General features: G+C 40.5%; 1 protein-coding gene across 8 annotated transcripts in view; it reads left to right on the forward strand.

Annotated features, from left to right (window-relative positions):
• ntrk3b (neurotrophic tyrosine kinase, receptor, type 3b) overlaps nucleotides 1–25,693 on the forward strand; it is a 241,698-nt gene that overhangs the window by 119,082 nt on the left and 96,923 nt on the right. For 6 of the 8 annotated variants that reach the window (XM_074661256.1, XM_074661274.1, XM_074661282.1 and 3 more), the window contains 6 exons: nucleotides 3,308–3,462; nucleotides 3,939–4,081; nucleotides 6,948–7,089; nucleotides 19,977–20,279; nucleotides 20,905–20,919; nucleotides 23,901–23,956. In XM_074661256.1, coding sequence (XP_074517357.1) covers nucleotides 3,308–3,462; nucleotides 3,939–4,081; nucleotides 6,948–7,089; nucleotides 19,977–20,279; nucleotides 20,905–20,919; nucleotides 23,901–23,956 — 814 coding nt within the window. The remainder of the gene's footprint in view (nucleotides 1–3,307; nucleotides 3,463–3,938; nucleotides 4,082–6,947; nucleotides 7,090–19,976; nucleotides 20,280–20,904; nucleotides 20,920–23,900; nucleotides 23,957–25,693) is intronic. The other 2 variants (XM_074661289.1, XM_074661306.1) reach the window with 1 other exon arrangement.

Here is a 25,693-nt window from a genome sequence, read left to right on the forward strand (position 1 = left end):
TAATGATACCTGCCTGCCGCTAATACAGCCTGAGACTGATAGCCTGAACACTGCTGTGACCTTTGACCTTCTCACATTTGAATGCCGCTGCGCTGGCCTTCATTGTTTTTCTTCTGGTCTGTTGATTTGAATAAATCCAACTATATTGAAATGCACCTGTGGTGGGCGTCATACAGGCCAGGGGGTTTTGTATGATGAGCAGTCGCTTGATTAGTTTTAATATTGACACTGTTAATTGTATTGATATCATTGATTTTGTGAAGAATGGTGCTAATAAGCTTGAGAGCGTCGTATGTAATGTTGCTTTTCATGCAGCTGAAGATTGTTATTGCTTCCTTTCTTGCTGTTGCTAATGGAAAAGTGGATGCACAGCTTGGCGGTAGCAGCAGATTGAAGTTCATCTCATCTCCTAAAGACTAGACATAAGGTTTACCTGTAACTTTAAAATTCAAACTTCCCAAGAACATATAATTCTGTCCTGGTTTTTCTGGGGTTTCTCGCCATAAATAAAGTTAGATTTTAAGCACAGAACTGCAGATAATGAAACATGAAATGGTTTTCAGTCAGATTTTCTGATATTTTTCCATGGTTGTAGAACATCAATTCCTCTTAAAAGGAAACTATTTCTGAGCTGGAAGAAAAACACCTCAGATCCTCTCTTAACATTATCAATTTTAATACATCTGAGTGGTTACAAGTAGGGATGTAAGAACATATTATAATATGATGTTTTGTGAAACTGTATCTGTTCTCAAAAATATTATTGATTTTTGATTAATAGTTTACATGCAGAGATTCGTGGCAGACAGCGGGATCAGATTGCACAAAAAGTAATAATATAATGTTGGATGTTACAGGGACTGTGATAAATGCAGATCCAACTTTTCTGATTGCATAAAAGAAAGTAAACTTTTTTACTCAGATTTTATGCATATGTCAGTGTGATCTTTATACTATGACAATTTCATGAAATTAGATTTAAAAAATACAGTGCTTTAGTGGGCCGGTACTCACTGACACGTTTTACTCCTGGTGTACCGTGACTTTTCTTGCACACCAACACTTCTCAAAAGCTGCCGGTACTCTGTTCTGCCCTCTCCATATCAGGTTGTCTGGGAGATTCACAATGTATACAGCGCAGCACTGTAGCGCATAAGCTGTATGAAGATAGAAACAATGTGGAGAGCATCTGGACCAGCGGACGCACGGGAAGGCACGGCGGAATAAATATAATTAATAAAACATTATTTAAAAGTTTTCTGAATCTGCTTTTTTAGTTCAAACATTTCCAGAAGAATTAAATGTTCAGAAGAAGGCTTTGATATGTGTTAATAATAAAATATTTATTAAAAACTACAGCTAGTTTCGTCTTTAAGCTTTTGGGAGTCATCTATAGTAATAATGATGGTCCAAAATGATGTTGAGTTTTAAGTCAAAAATCCTAAAATATTCTTGGGGGAGGACCCCCAAACCCAATATTTCCTAGTATCTTTTATTCACTGTAGAAATTCAGAATGTGTCTCTTTATCCTGCTGCATAATATGTATGCGCATCCCGACTGGGACACTGCTCCTAAAACCTGAATGAATAGCTCACAGACCTCACCTCAGCTCTGCATGCATACCTGCCTGTCTGGCTGGCTGCTGTTAGCCTGATAATCACACTGCATTTACATTGTGTTTTCACTTCACTTCACCAAACCACAGCAGTGTGGAATGGCAGAAAAGGAATACATTCATTTCAACATGTTATGTTGGAAGTTTGGAGAATTGTTGGATGTGTAGTTATAACATCTGTCTATGTACGTGATGTTTCACATGTTGAACATTTGATTTAGAGATAGGGCGGATCAATTAATCGCATATTAATCGCGATCATGATTTTGGCTTCCCGCAATTAAATGAACATGATCGCCTGAGATATCGACATTTAAAATGTGTGTTCTGCTCATAGAAAACGCTGCTGCATATCAAATCAAGCGCTTTTCTAAACTAACAGCCAGCCACCAGCCGGCGATCGAGATGTTTTGGCTTCACTTTTGGGGATAGATATTATCTATAAAACGAATGCGTTTATGATTAAATTGAGAGCATAAAGTTGATTATCTAGCTTCTTAATGTTGCTAATTTTGCTCTCAAAGTGAACCAGATTGAAGCATTTAACTTTAAAATGTAGCTAACAAATAGGGTGAATATTCTTGTATTTTTTCATATTGTAGAAAAAAAAAATATTGCCAGTCATGTCAGTTTTTTTCCAACATCGTGCGGACCTAATTTGCACATTAGCAGGAATGTAGCACAGCATGGAAGCAAAAGCCGTGCTCTTTTTATTTTAATGTGACAGTGCAATAAAAAATATGTTGTCGCTAAAATTAATGAATAATCATGATAAATAATCGTGATCTCAATATTGATCAAAATAATCAAGATTTAGACCATAGAATTGCCTTTATAGTTTTTTGTTTTTTTTCATTCTGCTTTGTTCTCACTAAAATATTTCACCACACAGCTGAACAGTAGGCTGCCATTTTAGCATGAAAAATTATTTTTAAAGTTATTTTACAATAACAATGACACTTGAAGGTGGGCTCATAGCTATGGTGTTGTGTTGTAGCGTTAATGAGGATTGGATTTGATCGTCTTCAGAACTTAAACACACATGCACACAGACATACCAGCACACACATGCCAGAAAATATTCCATATTTTGAGGAGAATTCCCAGGAAATACTGGGATCTGAATTCCTCGTAGAGAAAACTTGGCTTTCTGTCATGCTAAATATTATCGTTCTTGTTGTTGTTGTTGTTGTTGAAGAGGGTTATTGCCTTCAGTTGTAGACTGCTGTGTCACTGCTACAGTAATATTTGAAGATATGAACTGAAAGCAGCTTGTTGTTGTTATACCAGTCTCACGGATTCCATTATCTGTGTGTTTCAATGTGTTTGTTGTCTGTTGTTTGTTAGCTTGTTGGTATGTGTGTAAAGGAATTCACAATTACAACATACAACACAACTTTTTTTTATAGTCATAACTCATTGTATTTAGACAGTTTCTTCAGCTTCAATATGGCCAATGAGCTATTATGACACATGTTTTGTCAACAGCTTTTTACATTTTAGCATGGACATGTCAGACCGACTTTACAATTCATATTATGTACATAACCTCCAGTTTTAGGTTAGCTTATGCAATATGGCCCCAGATATGTATGTGACATAAACCGGTTAAACAGATAAGACAGTGTTACATCCTTAGTGTTAAGACTGGTGTCATTGTTGATTATGTTGTTTCTTAATTGTCTTTCTAGGCACCTGGAAGGTGTGGTGTTTGACTGCGGCTGTGATATCCGCTGGGTCCAGCTGTGGCAGCAGAGAGGAGAGGCCATGCTCCACACACAGCAGCTGTACTGCAGGAACGGAGCCTCCAAGATACGACTGCACAACATGTACATCCACAACTGTGGTAAGAGGAGGAGGAGGAAGGGAAGGATGGAGGGTGTGATCTGCATTTTAAAAAAGAAAGAGGCAGCGGGAGGGATGGGGTAAGGGGGAGTGCAAACGAGTGAAAAGGAGAAAGGGTTAAAGGTGAAATAGAGGATGGAGAAGAGGAGCAGGGAGACAAGTGGAGATGGGAAGGGGAGGAGGTGTGACAGAGTTCAAAGGGTGAATCTGATGTGAGGAGCTGTGCGTTGATTCTGACAGAGGCTGTAGACTCTGCAGTATTATCTCCCGCTGGTGACTCATCCCTGTGACATCTAGTTTGTGTGTGTGCGTGTGTGGGCTCGTTCCATTGCCTCCTTTGTCCTAATTTTGTTACATTAATGAAACGTGATTAATTGATTTGATGTGTGAAAATATGTAGACACAGGCAGTGACGGGTGTAGGCTAACATGGACTTACACTGTGTGTGTATTTGCACGTGTGTGTGTGTGTTTTCAGACTTACCAGAGATCAGCGTGAGCCACAGCAGCGTGCTGGTGATGGAGGGCGACAACGTGACGGTGAGCTGCAATGGATCCGGATCGCCGCTGCCCGAGGTGGACTGGACTGTCGGCGGCCTGCACTCCATCAACACACACCTGGTCAGACACACACACACACACACACACACACACATGTAGAAACAGCTGTGAATTCACTGTTATCATTATGCTTTTATGACTTTGCAGCGACAAAATGACGCTGAAGAAATGACAGAATGCCAAAATATCCCAAACCATTTCCTTTTTATGGACCATTAGCTCCCTTGATGTCACTAAGTCAAACACTGATGATGGAAAGACACGCTTCACAGGACTCACATTGCTCCTTTTGAGTTACATGTTACTTCCATCCAGGCTAACATCTTATTATCAGCAGCCCAATAGTGTAAAATGACTCTGTGATAGGAAAAAACTTAAAGGGCAGGTCCATATGCATTCTGCAGGTTTTCAAATAGAAAGCGCACTCAGCCGTTAGCAAAAAGCAGTGACAGGTTTCCAAAGTAAGCTGATCAATATGAATAATGTGAACGCTAGCGCTAGCTGAGTCAAAGTTAGCTGTGCTAAAATACTCCCGCGTTCTGCAATGTAAAATTACTGCTTTTCAGAATGCAGTCTGGTGGCTTTGAAGAGAGCTATATAACGGCTTCAGTTCCCCGTCGATAGCGAGGTAAAGCGGCTGTGGATGGGAGCAGCCAAAAAACTTATTTTAGCCACCTAAAAAAAAACAATAGTATTTTAAGTGCACGCTATATTTAGAATATTTTCACAGCTTTACCTTGCCGTCAGACAGCCCTTTCCAACGGGGAACTGCAGCCATTATATCACGGTCGTCAAAGCCACCAGACTACTGTTACAAAAACAGTATTTTTACGTTGTAGAACATGAGAACATGCTGGTCTACCGTTGCATTAATCGGTTAGTTAGTTTGTGTTATTGTGTGACTTTTGGATCCAAACTAACGTGGCGTCCAGAGCAGTACATTGCTTAGCTTCCGTGCCGATACTCCTGTCTCCAAACTGGGAGCATGTAGACCGCCATCTAAGTTACTGTATTTAATACGCTGGCCATAAGGATTTATATATTGTATACTTTACATGTAGCAGCGTCATCATGCAGAAACCTACTGTATGTCAGGTCAGGTGGGAAAAAGTTTTTAGAAGGGCTTGGGAAAATAGCATTTTGATGCTGAAACATACCTACTTTGACCAAAATTTGAATGTTTGGATTAGAATACATACTGTTAGGATCACCACTGGGACGCTACAGAATAATATAAAAACCTCCAAAACCCCCAAAATAATGGACACACCCTTTAAGTAAAAGTACAGAAGTATTATCAGTTAAATATACTCGCTGTGAATAAATGTAATAAATGGCCCCTATGGCCGATTATATATTACATATTTAGATTGTTAATACTGATGTGACAATGTAACCGGTTGAGGTGGAGCTAGTTTTTCAACTACTGTATTAAAATTAAATGTACTCTCGAGGTCGGGCCCTTGCAAAGGATTTTTTTTAAGTGTACCTATTGTTTTTTGTTGTGTACTTCATTATGCATAATAGTTGTGATAATTACACCAACAGATTTGAATTCTAAAAGCCTGCATATTCCCATCTAAAATCATACATATATCATATCATACTGTATCTGAAAAGTTCCTTTATGGGACATAAGGCCTTTACGCACTGAGAGTGTTTTTTTTCATGTGATTAATTCGCATGTCAATACATTTTTCCGAACCAAGATATCAAACTTTATTACTCCTTTCAACCTTGACAAAAGGCAGCACATACCAGATCCACTTCTTCTATTCTTACCTTTCACAATAAAAGCCCTAGTCACATCCTTCGCGTAACTGTTTACCAGAGGCAAATACACTAAAATAGCTTACAGTATTTTAGTCTATACAACAATTAACCTCAGACAGACTGCCAGACGCTGCTCTGAATCATCATCCCGTTTTTTGTCCTCTGCTTGCACGAATCTATTCAAAGATTTTATTGAAAAAGTGTCGCAAATTCGCATCACTGCCGGTATGAATAATTTTAATGGCATTTATTCGGCGGGTCCACCATCACGATCCAGCTATCTGTGAATTACCTTTGCAGGTCTGGGCTTTCGGACTTGTTGCTATGACAACAACTCCAGATACATGTTACGCCTGCTTTTGAAGAACTTTAAAAAAATCCAGGCTTGTGTCATATCATCATCAACAACCAAATCAAGCTTTCTCTCTTATTCACATATGAAAAACAGCTGCTTTGTTGCTCTCTGATTATCTGTGCAGCATAGCTTACCATGATGATCTACCCCCGTGTTAAATAAGCTAGTGTAGCAAGACTATGAGAGGCCCAGATTGAACCCACAGTGAGCCGGCTAACCCAGGCCCCGGGGACGTCACAGCAATAACAACAGCAGAGATAAACAGCAAGACGACGAGGAACAGCGTGTGTCTGAACACGCTGTGTGGCCGTGTTTGTCATCAGTGTCTTTAATGCTCGCGGTGACTTTACAGATGAAAGTCACCTCAGCCTCAGGCTTGATGTTTTAGGGTGGACTGATACTGTAGCTCATCAGGATGAGTGAAGCGTTGGGGAACCTGGCCAACTGAAGGCGAGAAGGGATGCATTGTATTTAGCTATCTAAAGGTGGAAAGTTGTGAAACAGTTAGTTACATTAGTGCCAAAATTTACAATATATCACACCTTCTTGCTGCAATTCTAGCCCTGCAGTAATAAATTCAGACCAGATCACAGCACTGATTAATTCCCACTTGTAGCGTGTACTCCTTCACTTCATTCTGTTTAATTTAATCAATCAATAATTAACTTTAATTTGAATGTTTTAATTGAATATTTAAACCCCCAGTAATATAACTATATAGTATGCTGTTCTGTATATCCTTCACATACCTACACGTCTTTATTTTCTCCGTCTGTGTTTCTCATTGTCTTTCCCCAGTCCAACGTGTACTGGCCGAACATCCACTCTATCAACTTGACTCTTTCCAACATCAGCCGAGATGACAACAACTTCCAGCTGACCTGCATTGCAGAGAACGTGGTGGGGATGACCAACTCCTCCATCCAGCTCAACGTACAATGTGAGTGGGATTTCTCCTATGATTCAATCCGGGGAAACTCTGGCCAAGCACCGCGGGGGTGGGGGGGGGGGGGGGGGACAGGAGTGAGTTGAAAGCTAAGTTTTAAGCCCCTAGAGGACAGAGTAACTCTCGGCCAATGACGCGCATTTCAAATGTACACTTCAGGTTCTCCTTATAGATTACCTGCTTCTACCTTGTGTACCTTGTTGCTTAAATTTGCATATTAATAAGATTCCCTTGAAATGAGTAAAACTCTGTATTGCTTTAAGATTCAGAATTCATGTTAATGCTGCCCATGTGTTATGTGAAGGTTGGTACGCTGACATAAAATATATGCTTATTCTTACTAATGCATTTAATTAATCTCCTAATCTAGATAATTCAGTATCTTTGCCCAAGGTGTGAACACACTAGAGTAATATAACCAGAACATCTCTGGAATAAATAAAACAGAATAATCATGCTTGACGACCAAGTAGAACACTTTGTAACTCCAGTTGAAGGGAAATCTTGGGTTTAAAATTAATAACACCCATTGGTTTGACTAATGCCAGCAGTTTTATTTAAACCCTGGGTTAATAATTGATTCTGGGTACTCAATTTCTGGGATGTCACATTGTAGGTTACTGCGGTCATTTGCACATTTCTGTAATTAAATCAAGCTTTCATACTGTTATATTTTGCTCCAGGCTTTATCAAAATTAAAAGAGATGTTGGTCTTCTTTCAACTAAGAGTCTAAAACCACGCAGCTCTGTGAGGCTATACTATAGGCAAAGCGGTGCTTTGAGCTAAATGCTAACACCAGCATTCTAACATGTTCACGATAACGATGCTCATGCAGATGATGAGCAAGCAGTGCTGGAATGTAACTAAGTACATTTACTCAAGTACTGTACTTATACCTGCAATAAGCAGAATATTTTTGGCATCATTGGGCAAAAATTCCATAATAACCTTTCAGCATATTGTAATTCAAGTGTTCTGAGAGATAACTAGACTTCTGCACCTCCTCATGGTTCTGTTTTCAGGCTTTAAAAATCTAGCCCGTGACGGGAGACTTTGACCAATCACAGGTCATTTCATTGAGAGAGCATTCCTATTGGCTGTTCATTCAACGGAAGCAGCTGTCAATCACTCGCAAACTCCGATCAAACAGTCAAACTAGGCAGCGTTGATCAAATATTAATCAATATTTCGTTACTGTAATGCCTATTTCTCGCATAAAATGTTTTCAGAAACATCTTGTAGTGTACTGTTTAGCTGTAAAGTGAAAAAGATTGCTCAACTGATCTCAACATTGCTGCCGGGTCACAAACTTTCTAGTTTCAGTAACAAAATATTGATTAATATTTGATCAGCGCTTCCTAGTTTGACCGTTTGATCAGAGTGATTGACAGTTGCTCAGAGACGGCAAGGCTCCAGCTCGGCTCTGATTGGTTGTTTTCCTCCGTTATGTGAAATCTTCTAGACGACATTAGGAGCACCGGAGGACACAGAGAAACATGATTTTTTTCATATTACATGTCTCATGCACTACTGTCAGGATTTAGTGACCGTTTTATAAATCTAACTTTTTTTAATCATATTTGCTGCAATTCTACCTACTTCAGCTTTAAGTACAATTTTGAGTTACTTGTACTTTACTCGAGTATTTCCATTTTATGCTACTTTATACTTCTACTCCACCACATTTCAGATACAAATATTGTACATAATGCATAATGAGTACTTTTAAGTTTAGTACTTTAAGATGCTGATACTTTTCTACTTTTACTGAAGTCAAATTTGAATGTAGGACTTTTACTTGTAACTGAATATTTTTACACTGTAGTGTATATACAGTATATTAGTATTGCTACTTTTACTCAAGTAAAATATCTGAATACTTCTTCCACCACTGAAAGCAAGTATAATGTTTACCATATCATCATCTTAGTTTAGCATGTTAGCATGCCAACATTTGCTAATTAGTAAATACAAAGTGCAGCTGAGGCTGATGGAGATGTCATTAGCGTAGCAACTAAAACCAAAGTATTGGATAAATGTAAATTTTGACCTAATGATGAAATGTATTCCAATTAGAGGGGAACTTGAATGTCTATACCAATTAAATTTCATAGCAATCCATCCAATAGTTGTCAAGACACTTATCTAAATGCCAAATATGTCAACCTCATGGTGGCGCTGGAGGACGAGTCAGATATTCTGGTCTTGACCAAAGTGATGGACTGACAGACCGATATTGTCTCTCCTAGAGCCATGCTGCTGGTGAGGCTAAAAATGCTACGTTGTCATGTTGTTTGCTCTTGAGTAAATGTGGGGTCAGTAAGGATTAGTCCAGGGATAAGTAATAGTGTATAATAATGAATGTAGTGTGAACATCTGTATTGACTAACAACTTCCATCAATCGTGCAATAACAGAAATATCATCAATTCAAGTTTCAAGTTTATTTGTCATATGCATTTAAAAGTACAATGTACAGTAAAATGCAATGAAATGCATTTTACCCTGGCTCTTTCTCAGCCCTTAAAACGTATAAATAGTACAATAGATAAATACAACAATAAATAAGACAATACCTGATAATAAAAATGATTAAACAACCTAAAAACCATAAAAAACAATCCACAGCTCTGCGTTAATTTAGCGCTACTGTTCAGCAATCTGACCAGTATGCCATTCTGTCAGTATGAATTCTGTCAATACAACGTTTGTCACGTCTCCATCAGTACTCGCGTTTCTTATTTGCTCACTCTTCATGGATCCCCTGAATAAGACATTAATGCTTAAAATGTGAAATTATGCTGCTCTGTGGTTGAGGGTGCTAATCAGCGAACACTGCTGGTCTAATGATTGTTTGGAATGAAATCTCAGCCGACCACTGAGCTCGTGGCTTATCCACATTAGAGGCCATCAACTCATCTGGGGACTACCAGGCTGGTACGATTAATAATCCAGTACACCAAAAGACGGCACAATTTGAAAATGCTGGTATTAACTTCCAGTGGTGAAGTGACATTTGTACAGCTTCATTGTTAGTCTTCTGCCAGTCAAAGCATATATCAGGTGTTCCCCTTTAAAGACGGTAGATCTGCTGGCTAACACCGGTGATTCTCTCCCATAATCTGATCTGTTCTCACTGCTCTCATCAATGTTGTTTCCAGAGGCAGCAGGCAGCTGTTTTCAGCAAAAAGCTCTGAAAAACGGACTGCAGTTAGCGACTAACTTGTGAACATAATGTAGCATTTAGCAGCTAAAAAGACAACATTTTCCTTCAGGAGAGAGAGAAGGCGAAACAGATATATAATAAAAAACAAGAGTGAATATTGGATTTGTCAGGTGACTAGAAAACATTAATTAATGATAATGCTCTGTGTCTGCTAAATGTGTAAATAAGCTGTTTTTCTAATTTGTTCACCGTATCAATTTAAAAGGTGATGATACTATATTTCTGTGAGTGAAGCTCCAAAAAAAAATCAGTGAAGGCAAGTTTCACCAAGTGGTTTTGTAGCCTAAACTTAACAACACATGGGACCCAAACTCTGTCCTGTTCTTTGTACGCTCAACCATAAACCAACCATCATTAAATGTTCCCTCCAAAATATATTTTGTAAAGAAAATTAGTATAAAACACATTTTGTAGGTGACGGAGCTGTCTGTGCAGATTTGCAGCTGTTTTAATAAAAAGCTCATGCTCAATGAATTAAAGGAAGGGGACATTTATTTATTTATTTATTTATTTAAAAAGGATCCCCATTAGCTCATACCAATGGCACCAGCTAGTCTTCCTGGGGTCCGAAATCAAGTACATTACATTTATCACATACATACTATATACAACATCATATTTGTGTTACACTAAATAACATTCAAATTTTCCAAACATATATAAATTTCACATTCATACACATCTTCCACAACCAGTTAGCCTCAAGGCCCATCATCAGGGAAAAGGAACAAGAGAAAAACCATACATGACCAACACTGGACTATCGATCAGCTGCTTAAGTAATGGATTCTTAGATGGTATTTGAATGAGGATTTGTTAGAGGATTGACGGATGTAAAGAGGGCAGCTATTCTAATGATTGATGGCACGATATATGACCATCTTTTTTTAAGGCATTAGATTTTGAGTGAGGTAACATGATTTGGCCATCACCTGCTGTTCTAGTGAAATGACTGTGAACGTCTCTGCATTTGGTAATTTGACTGTATAAAAACTTGGGTTTAGTAGAATAAATGCTGTTACTAAAGAATGTCGTTGGGCTTAAGGCGAGTCTTTTCTCTACTGGTAACCATAACAGTTTATGATGCATGCTATCTGTGTTCTATCGGGATTGTGATATTAATTGTGTATATACTTGGTTATATGGAGATATTATAACTTGGATGTTTTTATGCCTCTGCGCTGTCTCAGGAACGCCTGGAGGGAATTTCTTCAAATTTGGCACAAACGTCTAATGGACTCGAGGATAAATTCATTAAAATCTGGCCATAGCTCAAGAATTCAAATGCTAATTATGACAATTTCACACAAATGTCTAACAGGATAAAATAATGAAGCGACGACCGACAGACATGGATGTAAACTGCAACTTGACTGGTGGGTGGAGGCATATAACTGAGAGGCGGTAATTCTAGTTTGGTTCTCTTTTATATTTCCAAAGTTCTGCTGCATATAGATTGGGACAGAGATGGTTGTTATTGAGTTTTAGTTGACCTGGACAAAATCTGTCAGACAGCAAAGACCAATACTGTAAGTCTGGTACAGTACGAACGCTTGGAGGCAAGAACTTTGATTTTCTTTTGCACAACATGTCTCCCGTGGCAGCTTTGATGGACTTATGTTGGAGCCTGAAACACAATTTGTATTAATGACAGTGACAGTCTAAGAGAATAATTTACAACAGGAAAAAAAGAATCTCCTTTATCAAGCAGAACAGCCAAATTATGCAGGTACATTTAGAATGCAATGAGGTGCTGCACAGTTACAAACCAAGTGAAATTGATGTAGCCAATTAGCAGGAATATACCCTCCAGCCCACATGAAAGCTCAGCCTTGATCTGAATGGAAAGAGAAAAGGAAACAAAATACCTCCAGCAATGATAAAGCAATGATTTGGTAACCATCAGAATGTCCCTCTAATAGCCAGACCATGAATCACGCTATATATGTCAGCTCTTAAATAACTTTACCCTGTGGATTGGCCCTGGGCAGATTTGGGACAGACTGTATTCAAAGCCAATATTTATTAACAGTGCCTGACATTTTTCTCTTTGTAGCCAGCTTGCTGTTGTAGAGCACACACACACAGTATTGTGGCTGTTTGCAATGCATCACGCTACAGGACAGGGGAGATTTGTCACCGATTCAAACACTCCCTACTGAAGCCGAGCTGCTAAGGACCATGCTAGAATGACAGATTGACTTTGCAACATCTAGTCTTCAGGGCTTCCCCCCCACACGGACACTCTATGGATGTACATCTCCAGGCATTTTTTCTTCCTGTTGACACTCTCTGCTGGTGCTGCAAATTAACTTATTAATTTTTCACCACATGCTCGGATGGTAATTACATTTCCTCCCCTGTGCAGCCTATTGTCTCTGGAAATGTCATAAAATAGCTTAAACTGCTGCTCTGATTAGGGAGTAATCTGATTGACAGCGAAATTACCAGCCGTCAAGTAACATTCTCTGCATTCAAAGATGAGTTCCCTATTTTAGCGAAACTGTAATTAACCACAATGCAAATTCTGCAGACCCATTGTTCTGCTGCTGCCTGGAACAATAGCAGCTCTACAGCATTGTGGACTCCCATAACTGGCCATGTTTTTCCTTTAGTCCTACTGTATAGGCATGGTGTAGCTCTCTATTGAGAACAAGATACAAACTAACGCCTTGGTTAGTAGTTCTGTTCCCTGGGTGGCTCTACGGGTAGAGCAAGTAACTGTGATCAGTATAAGTGGAAACCACTTATACTGATCACAGTTACAGTGATCAACTGCTTGTATAGATCACAAAGCTATACAACGGCTGTCAGTGGATTAAAATATTTAATCACAATTAATTGCATGATTGTCCATAGTTAATCAAGATTAATCGCAAATTAATCACACATTTTTAATCTGTTCAAAACGTACCTTAAAGGGGGATTTGTCAAGTATTTAATACTCTTATCAACATGGGAGTGGACAAATATGCTGCTTTATACAAATGTACTATTTACTGTATATATTTATTATTGGAAATTAATAAACGACACAAAACAATAACAAATATTGCCCAGAAACCCTCACAGGTACTGCATTTATTCATTTTGCAAATATGCTCAGATCATAACATAACAAACTCAAGCCCAACAGGCAACAACAGCTGTCAGTGTGTCAGTGTGCTGACTTGACTATGACTTGCCCCAAACTGCATGTGATTATCATAAAGTGGGCGTCTGTAAAGGGGAGAGTCGTGGGTAACCATAGAACCCATTTTCATTCACATATCTTAAGATCAGAGGCCAAGGAACCCCTTTGAAAATGGCCATGCCATTTTTTCTCGCCAAAATTTAGCGTAAGTTTGGAGCGTTATTTAAAATCCTTCGCGACAAGCTAGTATGACATGGTTGGTACCAATGGATTCCCTAGGTTTTCTAGTTACTTATGATGCATGATGCATATGATGATCCCTATTGCCTTAAAGCCGAACCTGCTACAATATCCGAAAGATCGATTGCGTTAATGCGTTAAAGAAATTAGTGGCGTTAAGACAAATTTGCGTTAACGCATTATTATCGCGTTAACTTTGACAGCTCTATCCTATACAAATGCTGTTTAAATAATTTGCTTATAGTAATCAAGTAGTCCTCTTAAAGTGTTTATTTCGGGTCTTTTAATAGATGACAACAAATGGAAAAACATTTTAAAACTACGTTAGATTAATGTTAATTACATTTTTGTTGTGTGTTTTGCTTTACTCCCTTGATACTTTGCCTCTTGGTAACCCCTCTGCTTTCCAGCTGGATACCTGAGGCTCATGCTACGTGCACATTAAAATTACGACAGGAAAAATAAAGTAATTTTCTCTGAATGAAAAACAAATGCGCTCGGGGAAAGCACCTGTTTTTAAGGTGAAACACCCTCATCCGGCTCTGCGATGGAGCAGAAGTATACAGACAAAGGCCAAAGAGCCCCGGCACAGGGGGCGCCGTCCATCTGCATGCATCGCCCGCTCTGCATGCATCGCCCGCTCTGCAGTGATACAAAGCCGGCCAAAAAACGGCAATGTCTCACTCTTGGTGAGGGAAAAGGCCGAAGAATTGGCAGCGAGCCTGTAAATAGCAAAGCGGTCCATTTCATTACTTTGTATTAATGTAATACGTATACACATGTCGATTATATGGTAATCTGTATGAGAAATAAAGGACAAAAAAAAAAATTTGGTTATAATAATCATCGGCTTATGGTGATCAATTTGACCTGGACAGACGTGATCACTATAAGTGGTTTCCACTGTAATTAATGAGGAAATTAGGTGATTGCCTCCCTCGAGGGACTCTACATAATATGACAGTGCTGCTTCTTACAGGTTGAATACAACCCAGAGGGAATATGTGGCGATATCTGTCCCACGAAACTCCTCTTGTCACCGCCAGCCATGATGTCCTATCTGGCTGGAACATGGCATTTGAAATATGCCACCAGTGTTACCATTAGATAACATTGTACAAATAGCCTTGCATTCAGTGTTCTCACTGATCAAAGGCATGTAGTTATCAAAACTTGTCATCTATATGAGTGCCACAAGGACACCATGTTGTTAGGGACCAGTATGGAGCGCCCTAAAGACCGGGGTGACAGCCATGCTGAGGGAAAAATGGATCGGCCCCTGCCTGTCCATCAACGAAAGAATTTCATTTTTTTTTTCTCTCTCTCTCTCTCTCTCTCTCTCTCTCTCTCTGTCTCTCTGTCTCTCTGTCTTTATGCTGCACAGCTATATACCGCCCTCACTTCGTGCCCATCTTCCTCCCTCCCCTCTCTTTCTTTTCTCTCATCTCTATCTTTTCTCTTTTCTTCACATGCGCTTCAAATCACAGCTCTGCACACGCCCCCACACCAGCACGTTCACACATCCACTTGCCTTAGCCTTTAGTGCAATTGAATGACTTTATTGTCACTATTGTCTAGCAGGAACAATATCAGCAAAGCAGTTTCTGAAATGACAGCTTTCAAACACCAATAACTGCATTATTCATCTTTTTACTGGCTGATTATTTGGTTTGAAAACATGAGCTATCCATTGGTACACGGCAGTTATAATAATAACCAGAGCTTTAAGAGACAGTTACTTTTATTGTCAATTAATCTGACAATCATTTATATATTAACCAATCATTCACAGTCTATTAATGATAAAGCCCAAGTGCAGTGTTTACACTTAAGGTGTGGTTATGCTAGAAAAGAACTAGTTCATACGTCAACATGTTGTCCAACCACTTCGTAAAAGTGTTTATATCTGATCTTAGTATCTTAGTTAAGTGGGTGTCAATAATGCCTTGTTCACGCGACACGACTTTAGCCCTGATTTTCCGCTCCAAAATCACACAATGTGTGAACGGCTCAAAGACGCGAGCCGAGAGATTCACCAACCCTCGCCGATGCATTGCAAACAGAAAGATATCTACCATGCTAAATATCTGGACCTGTCGGGGACTCCGGCCACGAACTGCAGCCAATGAGAGCACGAGACACAAATTGAGGGAAACCCGGGGGAGGAGGGGTTAAAAACAGACTGGATGTGTTGCATATGCCACACGGAGCAAAGTTGTTGTCTCACCTAGAGGAATAAATAATTATAAAGAGGGTGGAAACCGTTGGAAACAGGCTGTTTTGTAAACACATATGCCAAAAACAACATCAGCAATGTGTCTGGCGCATGGTATCGCGTCATTTACCGTGTTATTCTCGCGTAGTTTGGAGACCTCATCTGGGATTCCTCCTGGTGAAAGATCTTGTAGTGTGTGACCTCCTGACGCCGGTCAGTCATCTAGTGTGAAAACCACGGCGACTTAAAGACGCACGATTACAAGATAGCAAGTTGAGTAGTATGAGCAGTACAGCGATCTGACCACATTGAAAGTCATGTAGTGTGAACTAAGCTTAAGTTATATGTAATTTACGTAATTGCAAATTTAATTATGGCTGTGCACTGCAAAAGAACAGATTCTGCGCTATAACCTCATGTTGGCCCTGTCGTGTAGGCAGTATCGCAATGTCGGTTGGTTGGTCCACCACTTTGATTCAGAGTGAAATATCTCTGCCGCTGTTAAATGGATTGCCATTAAACCTTGTACAGACATTCCTGGGCTGCGGTTGAATAGTCTTTTTTTGCTAAGGGAAGGATCTCACCCGGAAGTATCTAAGTGGCAGCCATGATAAGAGCTGGTTGAATTCTCTAAATGCTAAGGAAAGGTGCCTCAAGTCTTCCTTTCATATCTCCTTTAGCATAGGGTTTTTGGTCCATTATACGGATCACCTTTTGCAAAAGGAAAGGTGTTAATGCCTCCCACAATTCCTTGTGGTAGCAACATTTGACGCGACACACCATTCAGCCGTCAAAACATCCGCCGTCGCTGTGTGAATGTAAACTATGGATAAATCTGAAACATCCCTCTTAGGAGGTGTGATTCCTTTTTGACAGGAATCCATACTTGAATTGTAGAGCATTGAGTTTGTCACTGTACTCATTCATCCGTAGCCTAGTGTCAGTCCTTGTGAATTCTCCTAGGAAAAGTGGTTAGGAAAAGACCATAGACTGTATGAAATATGGTCGTAGTCTCCGTGACGTCACCCATAGGTTTCTGAAGAGCCGTTGTGAAGCTGGATGGCTCCGGCCGTCACCATCTTGGCAGTGATGACACAGTTTTACTCGCAGCTAATCCAAAAATGGGCAAAGAGGTGGAGCTGAGGCGGGTCCAGGTGACGCAGCAGAGCTCAAACGGAGCGTTTCAGACCGAGGGTGAAAATAGGTGCTACAGCGCAGTTGGTATGAGAAAAATTAAATGTTTTTTGAACATTAAAGCATGTAAACATATTCTTGGAGAAACCCCAAATACAAGTAATGTCCTCTTTATCTATAGAGACCAAAAAAATTTTTTTAAAGGCTGTAAACATGTTTATTTCTGCTGTAAAGTCAGGAATTTTAACATGGGAGTCTATGGGGATTGACTCTCTTTTGGAGCCCTTTTGATCCATGGCCTCAAGTGGCCATTTGAAAATCGGGCACTTCCGCTTTGGTTTCATTTCTCAGCACCGGAGGTTGCTGCTTGTAAAATACATGGTTTGTAATTTCTTTTGGACTATTCGACCACAGCCATGGTCACCAGAGGATCAATACTAATGACTTTGGGGATTCCCTGACGTTTTTCTCTTAGGTACCACCAGCAGGTCAAAGTTTTCACTTATCCAGTAAAATATCTCAACATCTGCCAGATGGGTTGACAACACATTTTGTACAGGCATTCATGTACCCAGAGGATGAATCCTAAGGACTTTGGAGATCTCCTGACTTTTCATCTAGCGCCACCATGAGGTTGACATTTGTGGTTTTAAGTGAAATGTCTTGACAACTATTGGATGGATTGCCATGAAAGTAGCTTCAGACATTCATGCCCCCCTCAGGATGAATTGTGACAGCCTCAGCTTCTTATATGGGGCCATTTTGGGGTCAACATTTTAACTTTTTCACAGGTAATTGGACCAAATAATTTACATTCCCATCAGCCTCAGCTGCACTTTGTGTTTTGTACTAATTAGCATATGTGAGCATGCTAACACGCTAAACAAAAGTTGTGAACATGGTATACATTACACTTGCTCGGCATGATAACATTGTCATCTTGAGCATCTTGCCATGCTGGTGTTAGTGTGTTTTTAAGCACAGAGAAGACCTGGGCCCAATAAATATTACTGATTGGATGTCTGGGCAAACAATGAAGCTGCCATATAATCTGCTTAGTGTACTGTTCCTATAGTAATGGGAACTTGGAGGCTACATACACAATGCACAAAGGGTCATAGGTATGGTGGAGTCAATAGAGACCCAACAACAAACTTTTGCCTCGGGGCCTCCAAACAGGTTAATCCAGCCATGCAAATTTCCCATTTGGTACCTGTAATCATTAAATATTTGGTATTTTTAATTACTAATTGACTTAACTAACCCAAGCCCTAGAGTATTTCTTGATTCAAGTTATAATCAGAAATCATGTACTATTTAGTAGCACATTGCATGAAACAGCAGGTGGGGATTCATTGGGGCAGCTGCGACAACATAAACACGCATGCAACCGCGATCTAGCAAATTTAAACAGGATTGCTCACACGTGCCTATAGATATCGAAGCCCGGCAAGAGACAAAGCAGTGGTGGATGATGAGTGTGTGAGCAGTGGGGTTGGTGGGGAGGGTGTCTGGTATGTAGAACAGACACAGAGAGAGACTGCCAGGTAATACCGTCTGCCAAATATTTCCTTTTGATGATGTAGCTGCAAGAGTGACTCATTGCAAAGACAAATCAGTGTATGAATTGTTTATGAAATGTATCTGATGGTATTAAAGTGATAAATTGCCTCTCAGCTTGGCGGCGTTGTGGATTCAGAGGGGTGTTGCTGCGCGTCAGCAAAGAGAGGCTATGTGCTTCTTTGTGCAGCGGAGATTCCTCTGTCTATTTCAAGCAAGAGGAGTCCCTCTATCTGTTTGTATTTTCCTCACCACCCCATGTATTGCTGCAATATGTAACGCACAGTAAAAGGCTCATTGCCACTCCCAGGCAAGAAACCTGCCTTCTAAATGTCATGCTTCCCAGAACAAATCAAAACAACTTTGTGTTTAGACTGCTGCTGAGGTTCTTCAAAGTGTTAGGACAGGTTTTCATCAGCCCAAGGGTTGTGGAACTTTCTCAACACATAAAGGTCTTTGTAATACTTCAACTAACATTATAACTAGGGCTGTCAATCGATTGGAATATTTAATCGCAATTAATCGCATGATTGTCCATAGTCGATTATTTGTTCATAATTTACCTCAAAAATGTGTCAAATATTTAATACTCTTATCAACATGGGAGTGGGCAAATATGCTTGCTTTATGCAAATGTATGTCTATATTTATTATTGTAAATCAATTAACACAAAACTATGACAAATATTTTCCAGAAACCCTCACAGGTACTGCATTTAGCATAAGAAAATATGCTCAAATCATAACATGGCAAACTGAAGCACAACAGGCAACAACAGCTGTCAGTGTGTCAGTGTGCTGACTTGACTATGACTTACCCCAAACTGCATGTGATTATCATAAAGTGGGCATGTAAAGGGGAGACTCGTGGGTACCCATAGAACCCATTTTCATTCACAAATCTTGAGGTCACAAGTCAAAGGACCCCTTTGAAAATGACCATGACAGTTTATCCTCGCCAAAATTTAGTGTAAGTTTGGATTGTTATTTAGCCTCATTCCTGACAAGCTAGTATGACATAGTTGGTACCAATGGATTTCGTAGGGTTTCTAGTTTCATGCCAGTATCTTCACTCTAGCTTTAAAACTGAGCCTGCTACAACCTAAAAATGGTAAGTTGCATTAATTCCTTAAAGAAATTAGTAGCGTTAAAACGAATTGCGTCAGCACGTTATCGCGTTAACTTTGACAGCCCTAATAATAACGCAAGAATCAGACAAACTGATGAGGGTTTCAACACGGAAAATAGACCGTTTGGGTGATCCAGGAGCTGATCATACTGCTCTTTCCCTCATGCTATGAGTGGTGTGTCAGTTTGCCTAAAATTGTTATTTGTCATGTAAATGACATGGTTTCTTTCCTTCTTCGCTGCAGTTCCCCCAATCATCCTGAGACTGGCTGAGCCCGAGAAGCGCCACGATACCTGCATCGAGTTCACGGTTCGGGGTTACCCCCATCCCAAGCTGCGCTGGTTCTACAAGCAACAGGAGATCATCAAGAACAACTTCATCCGAACTGAGATGGACTTCTATCAGGACTACCTGGAGGGCTGTCTGACCTTCCAGAACCCAACGCACGTCAACAATGGCAACTACACTCTCGAGGCCAGCAACCCATTGGGAACGGTCACCAAGACGGTGTATGGTCACTTCCTCATGAACCCAGACATAGATGGCGGTGAGTGGATCAGTTCTGCTGTGCTTGTGGTTGATGAGTTATGCACTGTTGGCAGCTGGCAGCACTGATGTCCCCATAATCACAATTGAGAGTATACTCGTGGGTAAAATGTCATTTATACAAGGGTTATTAACACATTTTTATTGCCCGAACATCGCCTTCGTTCTTCTGGATTTAAATTAGAATAAAAGCACAGGAGAAAAGAAGAAATACTGCCAAGTAACTCCCTGATTCCCACAAGAGCTAGCATGGCCCACTTTTTGGAAATGAGCATCACGATCGGAACAAGTCTTCGACTAGTTGAATTTCTTGCTTAAACTACCTGTTGTGTGAGTTACAGGTTCTGTCCTCGGTGGTAGAACTATTGGGAGCTTTTAGTTTTTATTAAAATCTCCCTTCGCGGGATGCAGGTTGTGGAGCTGATCCCTGCTGGCTGGATCACAGCCAGGGTTCATCCACAGTTCAGTCAGGTAGATTGTTCTCTTGCAGTTCATCCCGAGTTCACAGGGAGGGGGAATAAACCCACAAAGACTGGCAAATTTCTCCCCATGGTCAATATTCCAAGGTTAATACCTTGTGTCAATTTATTGACATAGCGTGACTTTCTCTGTCTTCTCTTTTGCAGACTTAGAGGAACTAGGTGAGTGTTTGTATTTTCAAACTTAATCCTGCTATTTATTTGGTTGTGTTTTGTACTACTTGTTTGTTTGGCATCATTATGCACACACACACACGCAAACACATCTCTTATTGTTGGACTATCACTGTTAAGATTGTAACCATGGAGAAATTTGTTCACTTTGTGCAGTGTTATATAAAAAGCTCTTATGCATTGCTGCTCATTTTTCAAGACCCTGATTGTATTATTAATCTCCAGGAAGGCTTTGCTAAACATAGCTTCATACCGAATGCTATGTTCATTCAAATGCCTTGCACAGGGGCATCTCAAGTGGTTGAGCGAGAAGGAGGGGCAGCATTTGTCATTCACTTCCCTGCTTGGATCGCCCCCAGACTGTCAAGAGATTTAAACTGCTTTTTTTCAGGTTGTTTGAGATCTCTAAAGCAGAGCAGCAGCCACTCAGTGGCTCGTGGTTTCCAAAATTCACCAGACACTTCTCTGCCTTTTTTTGTGTTTTTATGGGGGAGATTTGGGCGAAGGCGGGGTCACCCTGGACAGGTCGCCAAACTATCACAAGGCTGACACATAGAGACGAACAACCATTCACTCTCACATTTACACCTACGGGCATATTAGAGTCAACAATTGGGACGCTAACACGGGGAGAACATGCAAACTCCACACAGAAGGGCCCCTCTGCGATCCTCTTGCTGTGAGGCGATAGTCCTAACCACTGCACTCACCATGCAGCCTAAATGGGACCATAATTTACTAAATGAACATCATGCTGTATTGGAAAATACTTGAAACTAGAGATTAAGACCATAAACTCATGCTTACAATGTTTACTGAGGTAAATCAAGTGAGAAGTAGGCTCATTTTCTCATAGACTTCTATACAATCAGGCTTCTTTTTGCAACCAGAGGAGTCGCCCCCTGCTGGCTATTAGAAAGAATGCAAGTTTTCACTACAGCCCCATGACCTCCGCTTCAATATGCAGAGAAATCTAAAATCGGACAGACTGAGTATGACATGACACAAAGAAATTTAACTGAGGACGTAGCCGTCATTTGGTATTTGCCCAGGACGCCCCAGGTTTTAGTTATTCTCTTAAGTGGGAAAAAGCAACTCAGCGTGCATAATGCTTCCTCTCTAACCCTTAACTAACCAGCCAAAGTGTAAACAGGCTAGTTTCCCACCCCGATAAGCTGGTGATGTGTGAATGTTTGTGAAGCGGCAAGTGCAGTCATATTGCTGGAACGATGCCTTGGCCCGCTCTCTCACACTGCATCGTAAATCTCCTGCGTGTGATGTGTGGTTTTGGCCTCAGGCTGTTGTGGCAGCCTCACTGTTGACGGCTCAAACTAAGTGGGCTGGTCTGATCTCTGACCTTCATCAGAGTATTCTTCCATCTCGCATATGAGGCCATTCTTTCTAATCAGCCATGGATTATAAAGCAGCACGGACGGGGATGGAGACGGATGGACGGCGCCCGGGTGGCGAGCTGCATTATTAGGCGGGCAACGACTTCATGTTGCCACACATACCCGCGCAGCTTCCGAGAGCGAGGCAGGTGGGGGAGAGGTGTTTAGGTGATGAGAGTGTGAAACATAGCAGCGGTGTGTGAGGGAGTTCAGCCATAGAAGGGAGACTGACAGGCTGACTGATACTAATGCTGCTGAGGAGAGAGGAGGGCAGAGGGAGGAGAGGACAGAGGGGATGGTAGTTAGGGCACACACACACTCACACACAGAGCGATGCACTTTAGTGTGCTGTGTGTGTCTGAGCCAGTGGCAGCCAGTCTACCATGTGGCCATTAATTTGCCCACAATTACTCTCTGATGTCCTGGCTGGAGGCCTCAGACTGGAGTTTCCCTGACACCAGTTCATTTTCGTTTCATGGCTCTGTCTCTGTCCTCTTCTCCTTTCACTCCCCGGACCTCTGCTGTTTTGTAGAGGTGTGGCATATCGCATTTTAACATCTTCAGGATTATTTCAAGACTTTAATATGACTTCGGTTGACTGTCCAGCATGATCCAGTTCTGTCTGAAAACTTGGGTCAGATTTTTGAGTTTGAGTTGGAACTCGTTTAATTTGACCTAATTTAACATTTGTTGCTCTCGGCTATATGAGCTTCTTTTGTGTTTTTCTGCTTGTATAATTCAAAAGCATCTTGTTTTAATTATTCTCTGTCTTTGTGTATGTGCAAGCACAAGCATGCATTTGTGCAAAAAACTATTTCACAATGTCTTTTCTGTTACTTTTAATCTGAGGCTCGGGTCTGTGGCTAAAACTCCAGATAGCAAGTTTCAGGCTTTGTAAGGAACTTTGTGACAGGTGTCAGACTTATGTGTGCCTTTAAGGCTGTGCAGGCTTCTAACTGAAAGCCTTTTATATGCCTCTACACATAGAAATGGGTTGCTCATCAACATTTTCTCACATTGTTTCAAGCTTTCAAGGTTCTTCCTGTTTACGTCAATCCACTCCCTAGAGTGAGGGCGATTTCAGTCTATGTCAAGAGATTTAACTTGTATTCAATACTCACAAAAACACGAGGGGCAGACGCACTTATTTTCAGGAGTTTGTATGAAATGAGAGACACCCGAATGAGGAAAGCACCAAAGAATATATTCAACTATTACAAAACCATTTGGCTTCGTGGAGATACTGAAAATATTCTCTCAATTATATACACTAGAGAGAACATCAGGTGATCTCATTCTAGCCTGTTAGACTGTGCATTAACCCGTGTAAGTGTACTTACACTTATTTAATGTGATTATAGGTGCATAAACAGGTTCATACGGTGAATTAAACCATAGTAGACTGAAAGAAACGGCTTATTCTACTGCTTCCCCTGTGCATGAGAGTACACCGGAATAAGAAATAACACAAAAACTCAGTTTACTACTCGTTTACTGTAAATAAGTGTTGGAGTAAAGCACAGCCATTAAAGGTTTACTCTCAGCCACTGATGCCCGTTTTGTGTTTTTGTGTTGCAGTCACTTCATCGCCGTCAGACGGTGACTCAGACCGACCAGATGAAGATACGTTTGGGGTGAGTTTTCTCCTTAATGATGTTGATGAAACAGCTGCTAAAGATGTTGCCCCCGGACTCGACAGAGCTGCTGTGTGTTTCGACACGAATCTAAACTGCTTTTGTCAAAGGGCCCTTGTAGGGGTTTGTACTGTGTGTTGACATGCAGCGCTGCCGCTGACACACAAAGACTACAATACACCAAACAATGCTAGTCATTTTTCAAAGTTGTGTGTTTGGACATTAATGATGTCGATGATGGTAACACTATCCTGCAGTGTGTGCTGCTGACATTGTATGTAATACGGGGGATTCTGTACAGGTTTTGAAACCAGTGCTGGTGAGTTCTTCCACTGTAGTTCAGTAGAGAAACACTTTCATGGTTAATGGGCTTTTTTAATGGCAGATATTTTTTACACGGCATAGCAGGAAAAGCACAGGTGTAATTAAGAACACTGATAATTGCCGGTTATTAGGGCTGTCAAAATTGGCCAAGAAAATAAAAAAAAAGTCCAAATCATTCAACCCTCCTCTCAACCCCCCTCCACCCGTAAGCTAAATAAAAGGACAAACAAAATCGCCCAAAAAAAACAACCGGCGATGTACTCATAGTCACTCAATAGCCATTGGCCTATTGCCGATATATTCGTCCAACTCCTAAATTAGGTGGCAGGTGTCTGGAGGGAGATCGCCACCACATCGCCTGCAAGTCATTTCCAGTAAATATCACAATATAAAACGTGTGTTTTCTGTTTAAAAAGTACTAACGAGATCACTAGATCGTGGTTTGGGTTCAACTAAGGACGTTTGTTATGTAAATTAAGTAACGTATACATACAGTACATGAGTTAAGTAGTCAACGTAAATAAATCAACGGTTGACTTTTGGTTTCACAGGGGACATTATTACAGGTCCCCTGGGTGAAAGTCATGTGGTTGTTTGACCTACTCACCCACCCCGTACTCCTCCTTATGCAGATTTCCTTGCTCTTTATACTACATCATCTAACACCTAACCTCTGGAGCACTTGCTCTGAGCGCCTATTTCCATGGCGTGAAATGACATGCAAAAAATGCATTGCAATAACACACAAATTTTAATGACCTAAGAAATTGCTGTGTTATTCATATGCCATTTAGTGAGACCAGGCTGCAACTAAAATAGTTAGCGGGACCTGCTAACAATTGCAGCTCACGCTACAGCCGATAACCACGTGGTGAAATGAATTCCTCACACTTTTGCTCTCGTGTTTTTGGTGTTTTTGGTGTTTCTCTCAGTACAGCACACCGCTCTAACACATGAATCCAAAGCTTGACAGGCTCGCCGTGCCAATAGACCTTTTACATGAAAGACATTTTGACTTGTCATAGCAGGAAAGCTCAGTTTAAATCTTAATTTTACTAATTTATTTCCTTTTTGATTTGATAAGAAAACAGCTATTTATTATGTTATTGAAGGGTGCATTAAAGATGAGAACATTAAATCCTGTTGGTGACAACAACAAGCAAATGTACTGTGTAAACTGTAAAAAGAAGGTGTGTATATTTCAGTAGTAGTACTTTACTTATCCAAATGAATTTGACTAATCTGATCAGACATAACTGGTAGTAATGATGATGACAAGACAGGCTACTGCATTTTTATTTCTAAACTGCACTGTGAGTGAGTCTGGCTGTAGATGAGGATCACATTTAAATTACGTTCCATCAACTGGAATACATCGCAGCCGAGACAGGTGTTGAACTTTTTTTTCTCCCA

Source organism: Sebastes fasciatus, chromosome 2 (assembly GCF_043250625.1).
Source record: "Sebastes fasciatus isolate fSebFas1 chromosome 2, fSebFas1.pri, whole genome shotgun sequence".
NCBI lineage: Eukaryota > Metazoa > Chordata > Actinopteri > Perciformes > Sebastidae > Sebastes > Sebastes fasciatus.